At 36.7% G+C, this 12,904-nt stretch overlaps 1 protein-coding gene across 2 annotated transcripts in view; it reads left to right on the top strand.

The window, feature by feature from the left end:
• CCDC93 (CCC complex scaffolding subunit CCDC93) overlaps positions 1–12,904 on the top strand; it is a 32,648-nt gene that overhangs the window by 17,360 nt on the left and 2,384 nt on the right. The window contains exons 12-21 of one of the 2 annotated variants that reach the window (XM_090143608.1): positions 1,122–1,235; positions 3,282–3,344; positions 3,599–3,672; positions 4,213–4,294; positions 5,155–5,226; positions 6,426–6,497; positions 6,797–6,905; positions 8,947–9,029; positions 10,427–10,464; positions 11,950–12,034. In XM_090143608.1, coding sequence (XP_089999734.1) covers positions 1,122–1,235; positions 3,282–3,344; positions 3,599–3,672; positions 4,213–4,294; positions 5,155–5,226; positions 6,426–6,497; positions 6,797–6,905; positions 8,947–9,029; positions 10,427–10,464; positions 11,950–12,034 — 792 coding nt within the window. Of the gene's footprint in view, positions 1–1,118; positions 1,236–3,281; positions 3,345–3,598; positions 3,673–4,212; positions 4,295–5,154; positions 5,227–6,425; positions 6,498–6,796; positions 6,906–8,946; positions 9,030–10,426; positions 10,465–11,949; positions 12,035–12,904 lie in introns of both variants that reach the window. The other variant, XM_031590708.2, reaches the window with a different exon arrangement.

The raw sequence follows: 12,904 nt of genomic DNA, 5'->3' as shown, positions 1-12,904 counted from the left end.
CAGAGAAGAAATTTTTCTAATATCCAGTCTGAACCTCTCCTGGCATAACTTGAGGCCATTCCCTCTTGTCCTATTACTAGTTGGGCAGGAGAAGAGGCTGACCTCCACCTCACAACAACCTCCTTTCAGGGGGTTGTAAAGAATGATAAGGTCACCCCTGAGCCTTCTCTTTTCCAGACTGAACAATCTCAGTACCCTCAGCCATTCCTCTTAGGACTTGTGCTGCAGACCCTCACAGCTTCATTGCCATTCTCTGGATGTGCTCCAGGGCCTCAATTTATTTCTTGTAGTGAGGGACCCAAAACTGTGCACAGTGTGCAAGTTGTGGCCTCACCAGAGCTGAGTGCAAGAATTGATCAAATCCCTGGTAATACGAGAAGTAAGAAAATCTTGATGTGTATCTTTTTAATATAGTGTGGCAGGTGTTGTTTGGAGGCATTATTTCTTTTCCTAATTAGGTGGAAAGAAAGTACACAGATTGTTAGGATAGATGTCAGAATTAATATCAGAATTACTTCACGAAAGTAAAATAAAAATAAATAAAAGCTTAGAGAGGTTAACGTAATTACCTCACTGAGTATGTCATTGTCATTCAGCTTGCTGCATCTATGCCAGTGTTTCAGTATCTAAAGACAACTGTTGGATGCTTTTGAGAGTTCTGGATTTATATATTGAGGTATGGATAATCTCCTGTTCAAGAAATTGAGGAAATACCTTACTGAAGCATACTTATACTGAAGCAATGCTGCTGCTTAAGAGGATTTTTAGCTTTTTTGGTTTTGTTTGTGGTGCTGCTGTTCTTGTTTAAAAACCTTAATAGGCTTACTGTGATGCTGATGCAGTATACTACAATTAATCAATTACTACAGTATTCTTAAGCATTCCCACAGCACCTCACTAACTTACTTTACCTAATCTTTTGGGATGTAATTTAGTTATTTGACTGCTTTCTTACCTTGGCGTAAGTTAAATTGATAAATCATTGTTTCTGTTGGACCATGGGACACAGTTCTTGATGAGGAATATCCTAAGTGTGCTCCAGTTTGGCATCTCCTTAGCTACTGTAGAGACAAAAAACATTGACAGGAGGTTCAACAGTCTGTTACTGTTTATTTTAGCAGTCTGAGCTTTCTGCTGAGGAGCGACCAGAAAGACTTGGAGCTGCTCAACAACACAGAAGGAAGGTGGCATCTCTGAATAAGCAGATTTTGCAGAAAACCAAACTCCTGGAAGAGGTAAGAATTGTGTGGGGAACAAAGAAGAAAACATTGATAAATGTGGGAGATGGCAGGAGAGACTGGTAAGTCAGTTTGGCAGTTGTGGGTGAGTCTTGCAGCTGTTTTGTGCTGTATTCTTATAATCTTGAAAGCAGGATGGATCCCCGGTGTCTGAGATGTTCAAAATCATTTTTTCTGGAGCAGATATTTTTGGCCTTCTGCAAAATTGTAGCATAGTGTAGCTGCTGAATTAGTAACACAGAATATTCCTGTAACTTGGTGTGTGCTGAGTGGATTCCCTTTTAATTTCTGGTGCAAGTCATTTCCTTTACCCATTTTCCTGGTGTATGCATAAACGTATTTGCTTCCTTTCCACATACTGCTGAGAAGGCTGCAGTTTGCAGTGGAGAGAAAATGAGCTTGTAAACTACAGATAAAAAGCAAAGTCCTTAATTACAAACCTACTTTTAGTTTCCAGATGAACTTTGTATCCACAGGAATACTTAAATATTTTCTTAGTCCTGTAATGCTCTTTGCATTTTAACAGTTGAGAGCCATTGAATTCTGCGTTGGTTATTTTCAGTACATAACAGTCTGTGTTACGTTTTTGTACAGAAGGAAGTACTGGCAGCTGTAAGCCAAATATAATTCTTTCATCACTTTACTAAAGTAAAAATTTCCTAGCAGATCTTCTTTTGCTATTTGCCAAAGGCAGCTTTTGTGGGATAAGATAGAAGAAGCTGAAATCAGTGGTAGTCAAGACTTCCTCTTAAAATGTGATTATGAAATTCTTGTTTCAGTACTGCAGTAAGTTTTGGCAAGAGTTCTCCTGTCAAATAGTTCTTTAATTTTTGTGTCAGTTTTCATGAAATGTGGACTTTGGGCTTAAATTAGGATTTTTTCCAACTAGCTCAAATTTGGCCTATTGGTGAGAAATATAAAAATTGTAATTAAAAAAAAAAATTGTTGTAAGTTTTCCCCCTGGATGGGAATGAGTGAGGTGTTGGGTCACAGCTCCACGTTGTGAATGGCAAACTAAACATCAGGAAAAGAAGTGAATCAGAAAGCCAAACATGCATTTCTTTATTTGCAGTGCTTCTGCTTATCTCTTCTAACCCTTGTCCTATTTCTATTGTTTCTGCCTGTGATGTTACATTAAATTATAAATACTTTAGAGAAACAGGAGCCTACAAACAGGAGGGGAATCAACTCTTTGAAAGGGTTGATAACTGCAGGACAAGGGGAGATGGTTTTAAGTTGAGGGAGGGTAGATTTAGGTTGTATGTCAGGGAGAAGTTCTTTACTATGAGAGTGGTGAGGTACTGGAACAGGCTGCCCAGAGAGATTGTTGATGCCCCGTCCCTGGAGGTGTTCAAGGCCAGGTTGGATGGGGCCCTGGGCAGCCTGGTCTAGTATTAAATGGGGAGGTTGGTGGCCCTGCATGTGGCAGGGGGTTGGAGTTTCATGATCCTTGAGGTCCCTTCCAACCCTGGCCATTCTGTGATTCTGTGTGTGTGTTTGTGTGTGTGATTCTGTGTGATACTAAGCTATCTGATAAGGTGAAATAGTCTGTGGGATTTTTGGTAACTCCTACTTAATGGATTTTCCATACTTTCCCAAAATAAAATCAAATAAATCAAATAACCACTTTCTATGGTCTCAATATGTTTTTGTGTAAGTCTTGAATTACCCTAGCTTATTTGGAGAAATAAAAAATGGGACTCTCTTTTTTTAAATGGGACGTGGCTATCATAGCCAGGCTAAATAACTTCAGCAGAGATTCAGTCCAGTAAGTTACAAAAGGGATTCTAGCAGAAAAGTAAAAGCTGCTGTTCATTCTAGGACCTAATACATCAAGAAGGCGGGTGGAAAGTATTTACTGCTAGTAATTGTTCAGATTACTTAGAATCAAATGGACTCAGACAAGAAAATGCCTTGATTGTGATGATTTGCCTGTTGTTTAACAGATACCCATTATCAAGATCTCAAATATTGCTATTCTCTGTTACAGATGTAATTAAGCATGAATTTAGAATCATACTCTGTTCTTTCTCTTCATAATAGCTGCAAGCTAAATGTGCTGATCTACAGGCAAAATGTACCGAAGCAAAAAAGACATTAAGTGAGGTAATCTTTTTTGTTTTTCTGTGCACTTACTCTAGCAGAATAGTTTCTGAGAATTCTTTTACGAAGTTTTATGTGGAGGGATGTGTTAAATGGGGAAGCTGGTTGGTAACTTTTATGTTAAGAAAGTTTTGAGTTTGTGAATTTCTACTTTTCTGGTCCCAAAGAAACTGATTGATTTTATTTATTATATTACCTAGAAAGGGAGACTTTTTTGTGATACTGTTATGAGGATTACTATTAATTACATTACTTAGGTCAAGAGTTACAGTGAAAAGCTGGACAAAGAACTAGCAGCCTTAGAAACAATAGAATCCCAAGCAGATTCTAGGTAAGTTTGCATGTTTGTTCTCCTTTGTAGCTTTTGAAGTTATAAAAAATGATGGTTTTAAAATAAGTCGTTTGTTATGTCTTGCGTTTTCAACCTAAGCAAAGGATTATTGTTTAGAAAAATAAATTCTCTAGCTTCCTTCCACTAGTCAGAAGATTAGCAAGTAATTAATTCAGAGTGGAAAAATCTCAATCTGTAGTTGAAAGTAATTGTAGATATTTAAATAAAGTAAAAGCACAAGTAACACTAAACATGCATTTGCCGCCTTCCTATTTTGATATTCTTTATATTTGAAGCCTTAATCTTGCATAGATTCTCAAAATTTCCACAACAATGAGGTCAGAATATCACAAAACGTCAAAATTCTGGGGTAGTATCAGATTTTTTCTTTATGCTGTCATGATATTTGGATTTTTAATTTACATAGACTTTGTTGTAAAGTTGTATAGAACTCAGCTTGTTCCGATGTCTTTTAGTTCTCCATCTGTTTAAGTTAGAAACGAAAAGACTAATGTTGTTTTGCTTGGTCTTCAAATTTAGTGTGTTACAGAATCTGCGAATGCTGGTAGCCATGAATGAAAACCTCAAAAGCCAGGAGCAAGAATTTAAAGCACATTGTAGGGTAAGTTTTAGTTTCTTAGATGACAATTCACTTACAACTCAGTAAGCAACCATTATACTTTTTCCTGTTTTGTCCTTTCTTCCTGTTTCCCCCATTCCATCTTCTTAGATGAGCCAGCAATGACCTGAGGAGCCCAGTGTCAAAGTGGAAATCTTGTTGAAAGTCCCTAGCTTTGGAGCAAACCACTAGAGATACAAAAACTGAGATAAATCTGTTACAGTTTCCAGAGTAACATTTCAGCTTGGCTGTTTAATTGTAGTGTATTACTGCTGTGTTTATGGGCTGCCTAGAAATATGATCAGTGAGATTTGTTTTCATTCGCATCTGTTTAAACAGTAGGGGGTGGAATTTAATGGAATGAAAAGAAGTGAACAGGCATACTGCATTCTGGTAGATACTGAGCACAGAAACCTCATTTTCCTATACGAACATTTTGCTAAACTCTGAAGAATTCTGATGGAAATGACCTTGCAGCTAATTTTAGGTTCATTCGTTGTTAGGAATACCATGCATTGCAGTTCTGTGTCATGCTGTTGCTGTTGTAGTCTTTCATTGTTTCCTCAGCTTCTCCTTTTCTATGAGAATGTTATAGCTAGCAAAGTATATTTGCAAGTATATTTACAAGTAAGAAATAAATCTTTTCCCGTGTTTGATAAATGTAGATATTCAGTTTTATGTAATGAGTTGTAAAACATGCTTAACCGTGGGGGCAGGGGTTGCTTTTGGGTCTTTAAAAATTTTAAAGCATATTGTCAGCACCACAAGTTTGTTACGCTTGTATGCTCTCAAGCCTCCTGCCATCCCCTTTTTAAGAGAAGAGGTCTTCATTAAAAGCAATATAAACTCCTTTTTTTTAAAAGGAAGAAATGGAGCGGCTTCAACAAGATATTGAGAATTTGAAAGCTGAGGCAGCAGAAAATGGGGAGGAAGAGGTAAATAGCAAATGTGAAGAGCTTATTTTCAATTTGTGTTTTAAAATGTTGTTTTATGTCTTTCTGACTTGGGCACATTCTAGTTAAGGTAAAAAGACCTGTTGCAATTTCTGAAGAATTCTTTTCTCCACCACTGGTAAAGCCACAGTTCAGGCTGATAAACAATGAAGTACAATAGAATAAAAATCACCACAGTATTTTTCATTCTTCTTGCTAGAATGCATGGGGCAAACTCATACGTATTTTTGTTCCTTTTTCTTTTTTCTTTGTAGTATCAGAGTAGAATCTCTGAATGTTGTATTACGAGCAGTGCATATTTATGGTGTAAACAGGTCCTCCTCAGAAAATATGTTTGTTATGGAGGTCTTTTTTTTTCCCCTTAAGGTGGATATGTTTGAAGGATGGAAGCACAACTTTCAGTGGCTCAGAACACTGCATACATTAGCAGCTATCTGAAATTAGGTTTAATACCAATGCGACCAAACTGATGGCAATGAATAATGAATGAACAGAAAATGAAACACTCGACTTAATTATTTTGATGAGTAAACATTTGATATATTTAGGTGCCAGTGATATATTTAGGTAGATTATGGGTTCAGTAATGCTGCTGTCCTTCTGAACAGAGCATGAAAAAATGAAAATGTAACTTAAATATTTAAAGAAAAGAAAGTGATTTATGCTCATTGCAGGAAGTGTAGAATACATCAGAGGGTTTGCATTCTGTCCTGGTCTGTGTTTATCCTTACCCTTCTGGAGGTTGGTGGTCCTGCTTGTGGTGGAGGAGAGGGAAGGGGGTTAGAACTTGATCATCCATTCCAACCCAAACCATTCTCTGATTCTCTGAACCCTGCTGGTGAATCAAAGTGTGCACTAAACATTTGCACAGTGGTTACAGAGAATCTTTGGATACATGGCTTCATTTTTTGTAACTGTTGCAAGCAGTGGAAAAACACCTGACAAATCTTAAGAACTAAAATCTAAAAGTCTTTGCTTGTTTGTAGTGAAAGATGAAGTTGTCAAATTTTTAAATGTAGATTATGGATCATTGTTTAAAAAAATAGCAAGCGATGATGGTGTTCTAGTGGGAGCCATTCATTGAAGATACAAATACAGACAAAACTCAACTGCAAATTTTTGTAATTGCAGCTCTCATTTGTCATTGTAATCCACAATTGTTTTGGGTTCTCAAATTCTAGGAGCCGAATAAGCTCATAGACCAGCAATACAAAACTGAGAAAGAAAAACTTCAGAAGATCCGGCTATTGTTGGTAAGTCTATGAACTTATTTGGACAAAATGATTAAAGTTTTTCTTACCCTGTCACTTTTAATACTAATATTACTTTTTGTTGTAATTAAAAAAAAGAAATTAAAAATCACAAATCATTTACAAAATAATATTGTGCCTCAGCCAACACTTAAGAAAACAAAACATAACAAAAAAAAAACAAAAAAAAAACCAACAAACATTAATTGTTTAGTAACAAAGTACTGCTTGGGGGGCTTCATCCATTTTAAGAAGAGAACAAGAAGAGGCTTTGTTTTCTCCCCTCCTAACTTTCTATTCAGGCACGAAGAAACAGAGAAATAGCGATTTTACAGCGCAAGATTGATGAAGTACCCAGCCGAGCTGAGCTAACACAGTATCAGAAGAGATTTATTGAACTTTACAGTCAGGGTATGTATATCAAGCAGGAATGTTCTACTGAAGGCTAAAGCCCCAGAAGGAGGGCAATTGCATTTTAAACTTCTGTGGACTTTAGGGGTTGTTTGTTATTCACATTATGTACCCTACTTTCAACGTTTTTTAAGCTGGCTGTAAGAATTCTCTTGTGGGCAAAACTTGATATACAAGATTTTTGGAGTAAATTCTGGTTGTAGCAGGTTCAGTCATATAGATCAATGACCAGTGTATTTAGAAAGTCCTTAATTCACTATATACAAATCAAGTAGATTTAAGTTGCTTTTAATTTCCTGGAACTTTTCTGAAGCACAAAATAAATGCAATAACTTAGAATAATGGTCTTCTGGCCAGGAACCTTCTCTATCCAGGCGAGTGTTTTAGAAAATAGAGCAAATAGAGCTGAAAACTTGTGGTAAATCTTTCTGAGAACTGTGAGTTTGTTTGTTTGTTTTTTTCTTAGGAGATTTTTCATTTGGCCAGATTCAGGAGATCTTTAGAGTTGCCAAAAGCAGGTTTTTGGACTTCTGGGTCCAAGGTATTTTGGACAGGGCAACCTTCACTGGTACCTTCCAACCTCAGTGGTTCTGTACTGGAATTCTTCTAAGTTTCAATATTCCATGCTATTAAATATAAAGGTGGATATGTGTATATATGTATATTGTTATCACTGCCAGCGCTGCTACAAGGTAAGGAAGAGCTGCAGAAAAGGAGAGGTTTGGGAAACGCTTCAATTTGGCAGAAAGTCCTACAAAAACAGAACTAATCAAAACATTATAAGCCTTTTGAAGGTCCTTCTGTTCATGCAGTTCTTCAAGCAACAGCCTGATTTCAAAGTAGCAGCAGTTGGAAAGTCTCTTTGTGGAGTGTCCTTACTGATTTTCCAGCCTGTCCCAGCGTTTCTTGAATTCCTTGATGCTTTCAGGCTCTGAGTGCTCAGTATGCTTTCTAGGATGCAGGGTCAGTTGCAGCAGTGGAAAAGCTCTTTGCTCACAACTTATGCTGCAGAAGTAGTCAGCGCTGGTTTTCTATCACCAGAACATTGAATTCTGAAATGGGAACAGCTGTTTGGCTTCAGCTAGAAAACGTCATCAAGCAATAGGACTTCCTTTAAGAAACTGGATTTTTAATGGTGTTACGACGTGGCAGGAGAGTTGTGCTGTCTGTTAGTGGCCCTGCTCAAAACCTTAGTCCAATATATTCAAAAAAGATTTTGTTTAAAGATGACAACTTGTTAGCTGTTAGAGTTTAATATGATTATTTCAGTCTAATTTAGCTTACTCGTGACCTTTTGGAATAATTTTTGTCATTAAGTCATTTGATCTTTTTAAACCCCTACTTGTTTTCTTGGTTCAGAATTCTAGACAGTGCTTGATATGTTAAATGAAATAATTTTTGCCAGTTGTTCCTCTCCGTTGAGCTTTTTCCCACCATCTTAGGTTTCCTTAGTGGAGATCTTAAGAAGAGGTGAACACTTCAGAGACCTGAGATAGTATGTAATTCTTTCAGCTTAAATCTATTGTAAAGAGGGAAAGAAAATTTTTACTGTTTTAAAGCCTCCTTGGGCATCCTGCACATTCATAGCTTGGAAGATGCAGTTTGATGTACTTTGGTTTCTTGCACACAGTACTGTTAGAAAATCTGTATCCCTGCACTCTGTGACCCACCAGTGCACAGGTTATCTAGGGTAACTGTTAGTAGCACAGAAGCCTTATTGTCTAAGGGTAAAGCTTGTGAAGGAAGAATGAATAGACAGTGTTAAGGAAGCACAGCAGATAGTGCCAGTGTACATTTGCATAATGTACATAAAAGACTGCCAGTAGCTGGGATTAAACATTGAACTGTGTTGTTTTGGAGTACATAAAATCTGGCAGCTTCAAACCATGCTGGAGATTCAAATGCAGAGGAAATATTCTTCCAAATATTAAAGAGTGCGTTCCATTGTTGATAGCAATGTATTATACAGAGCCTGCGGAGTGCTTGCATAGGTTCCATTTCATTCATGCTCTTTTATTCTACCTTTTTTTTTTCTTTGCAGTCTCAGCAACTCACAAAGAAACAAAACAGTTCTTTACTCTTTATAATACACTGGATGATAAAAAAGTATATTTGGAAAAAGAGGTAAGAAAGTGTTACTGCTATTTTCTAAATATTCAGTCTGTGTGGGAGAAAGTGAAAGCTAAGTAAAAACTCTCTATTTAGCCATGTCAGAGCTAAGTTATCAGTCTTTGAAAGTAAAATTGAGACAGTTGGTTCATATGAATATTTTTGATGTTGAGGTGGAAATGATCTTTGTTGTAAAAGGTACATTTGTTAGTACAGCATGTTTAAACTGCTCACTGTGTGAACAAAACACAACATTTGATGAGTAAATCTCTCTCTGCTTAGTTTGTGAGACCAAGTAGTTGTCAAATTTATAACAACAAAAAGATACCTGTTTTTGAAGTTATTGAATGACCATTTCCATGCCTTAAGTGGTGAATTCTAATATGTGTGCTAGGTGGTTTTCAGTTTAGAAAATCAGTAGTTTATATGACTACTTTAGAGAGCACGTGAACAACTGAAGGAATAGGTCTAAAAGCAGAAATGTTCTTCAGCAATTAACTTATGTTGCACGTAACTTCCAAGTTCCAAGCTTCACTTGTGTGGATATAATTTCAAAAGGCAAATAAACTATTCAAGCATTTAATTCAGCTTGATGTCAATCACGAGAGAGATGTTTACATGATTTCTTGTGCAGAATGCTTTTAAATTGAATTTTCCATTATCTTTGCTTCACGGGGTTTATAGTCTGGCTTTCATTGTTGTGCAGGGTAACACATCAGCATTCTTACTGTGCAACAGTTTTGCAATGTTACTTTTCATTACTTGACTGTTTTGTGGTATAAAACTGTAGAACTCCATTCTTAAACACAAGCTTATTGGAAATATTTCAGGGCAGGGATGTAGATCTGGCAAGTATCGATGAGTCACGCAGTGATCTCTTTCCTCTGAGTAACAGAAATCTCTCTGCTTTGGAATCTGCTCAGAATTTGTTTCATAGTAAAGTCAGGAACAACTGCAGGTTCTGCAATGCATGTGCCTATTGCTGTTGCATTTATATGGGAGACTGTAGATTTGAGGGAGGTCAGTTCAACTTTCTGTAGCAGTTAAAGCAAATGGTTCAGTTTGCAGTACTTAGATTTGTTCAGTACGTTCCCAAGTATTCATCATAAGGAGAAACTGCTTGTAGGTTTAACTGCAGAAGACTTGGAGGAGGTATTGAAAGCCATGAGGAATCTCATTCATTGCTAATTAGTGAATATTAGTGCTCTTAGCAATCTTTAGATAGTAAGAAAAAATAGGCAGTTTAATCAGCTGGGTGAGCTGTCCCAAGAGCAACAAAATAACTCCTGTTAATGTTGTTACAGATTTTTGTCTTATTTAAGTACAGTGCCTGTATCTTGTAGCAGGAGTTACTCATAGTGATATCAGAATATCAGCTCATATCTTTCTTTTTTTTCTTCCTTAATTCCCAGGTCAATTTACTGAATTCTATCCATGACAACTTTCATCAGTAAGTAATGGTCATTTTTCTCTTGCTAGTTGCAGTGAGTAATATGGCTGGTTTGAAAAATAGGAGGTGGCATAAGTAATGGACTCTAAAAATGCATTAGAATTTTTTATTAACTTAAACTATTTAACAAAATAGTTTATTAATTCTGTTTAAGCCAATGTTTGGGGAATTTCTGACTTGGAATTACTTAATCTTTATAGTCAACATATGTTTTTAATATCTGGCTGTTCAGTTGCGGTTGTGTAAAGAAATTCAGTCTTAATTTTCCTGGCATTAATTGAAATATCTTTCTCTATTTTGTGAAGCTGTAGTTATATTATGTACAAAACATTAGATTAGGCATATTTTAGATGTTTTTTATAGACTAACTCAGTATTTAAAGGTTTTGATGAAGTGTGAAGTCAAATTCATTTGGACACTTCAGGTCAAAATACCATCTGTGTTGTAGCCAACGTTTATTTCTCTCTGGTGCTTTTTTGACTTTAGGGGAAAAAATTCCAGTGTGAATTTTGTCTCAGCTGTACAGTAGAGTCATAGGAAAGAAGATGATCACTTAATTTTTAAATAGTTCTTCTTATTATATCTTTCCATAATTCTGTTGTGATTTTTTTTACTTTTTTTTTTTTTCTCCTAAGTAAGTAATGATTTCTGTACTAGAGATTCATCAAGGCTGGAAAAGACCTTCAAGATCATCCAGTCCAACTGTCCACTTATCTCCAGTATTTCCCACTAAACCATGCTCCCCAGCACAGCACCTAAACACTTCTTGTACACTTCCATGAACATACACATTTGTGCTGTCTTATGTTGACTCAGAAATTTTTATTTTGTTAATGTCTTATTCAAAATTGTAACTACATTAGAAACAAGCCCAAACAATGAGGTATTTCAAGTGTTTTCTATTGCAGCAGGAATTGTAGATCTGTTCTGCTCAGTGATGATATCCTTTTGATTCTGTCCAGTCAGTAGAACTCAGTACTGTAATTGACAGCTGGAATTTGGTTGGCTGTATTGATGGGTAGTGGGTGATATTTTCTTTGTTTCCCTTTATCTGTTCAAGATAAGTTACAAGCCCAAAATTACTTCAGGGCTTTTCCTGTCAGGACACAAAATAGTGGTTTAGAATATTAACTGTTCTCCTAGTCCTTCAATCACCTTCTTTTATTTGAATCAGCTGCTTTTCTTACAAGTTTGTGCTCTTGGTCAGTTAGTAGCAATTTATTTCTTGAAAACACATGAGAGACTTGAACTGTCAGAGAGAACTCTGGTGATGAGCTCTGTAGTCTCTGTTCCCATCTGATAGTTTATATCAGCTGAAGATCTGAGCTTTTACTTGAAATCAGAGATTAAAAAGATTATTTTTTTACATGGATTTTTAAGTAATGCAAACACTTGGACATCGGTGAATACACGGGTTAATTGTAGATGAGATGCATTGTTCCACATGCGTATCATTTTGGTTTTTGTTTTTTTTTTTTTCTCCAGAGCAATGGCATCTTCTGGTTCTCGTGAGCAGTTCTTACGACAGATGGAGCAGATCGTGGAAGGCATCAAACAGAATCGAATGAAGGTCTGAGTCACTTCTCACTTACTCTAATAGAACCTGAAAATTATTTCAGAAAAGCCTCTTGGATAGTAACTATGCATGGCAAAATTCAGTATGTGAGGTGTGAATTAAGCGAGCATATTACAAGTATTATTTTTTTCCCATCCATCAGAAACTGCTCACCGCTGAAATGTAAATGAATAGAGTAGAAGAGAGGTACTGTTAATGCTTCTGTGCTGGTGGGCATTTTATATTCCTTGTTACTGGCTGTGTAGTGATGTAGATGCTTGAAATGGCTGTGTGTACCCAAAGTCTCACTGATGTCCCTGAGGTCAATGGGAACTTTTTTCTGTTTGGAAAATGCACAAGTACAGCTGTGCCTATGTTAGACTCACTTTGTGGTGTTAAGTAGTTTTTAAAAAGTGCGTTGTGCCCATGGGTCAAGTGGAAGAGCTTTGTGGGTGTGCAGAGCCCAAGAGTTACTGCAGAGAAGACAGAATTGTTTCTGTTAACACTGAGTGGCTGTTCTGTGAAAGTTCAGTGTCAGTGGACTTTGTGTTGACTGGTCTTGGGCCGATGTACACACATGAGCCAAAAGTTACTCCAATTAAATGTGTCCACGGATATATTTGCATACAGTGCAATGCTTTAAGTAGTGCTTGTCAGTAGACTCTATTCCTGAGAAGAAGGCAGCCAGCTCTGTAATAAGAGCTGATCTTTCCATTTAGAGACTTGAGTTGTGTTTGCCACAACTTTGGCACAAAGACGAAAGAGAATTTTCATGTGTGGGTCTTGAGCAAGTGAAAATTACATAGAAAAATTAAAGATGTGCCCTGCTCTGTTTGGTACAACTAGCATAAACAACCAAATCAAGATCTTGCTGTTTCATCAAAA

This window comes from Phasianus colchicus, chromosome 7, assembly GCF_987193195.1.
Source record: "Phasianus colchicus chromosome 7, bPhaCol1.hap1.1, whole genome shotgun sequence".
In the NCBI taxonomy this organism is placed as follows: domain Eukaryota; kingdom Metazoa; phylum Chordata; class Aves; order Galliformes; family Phasianidae; genus Phasianus; species Phasianus colchicus.
This window is presented reverse-complemented; position numbering and strand designations above follow the sequence as displayed.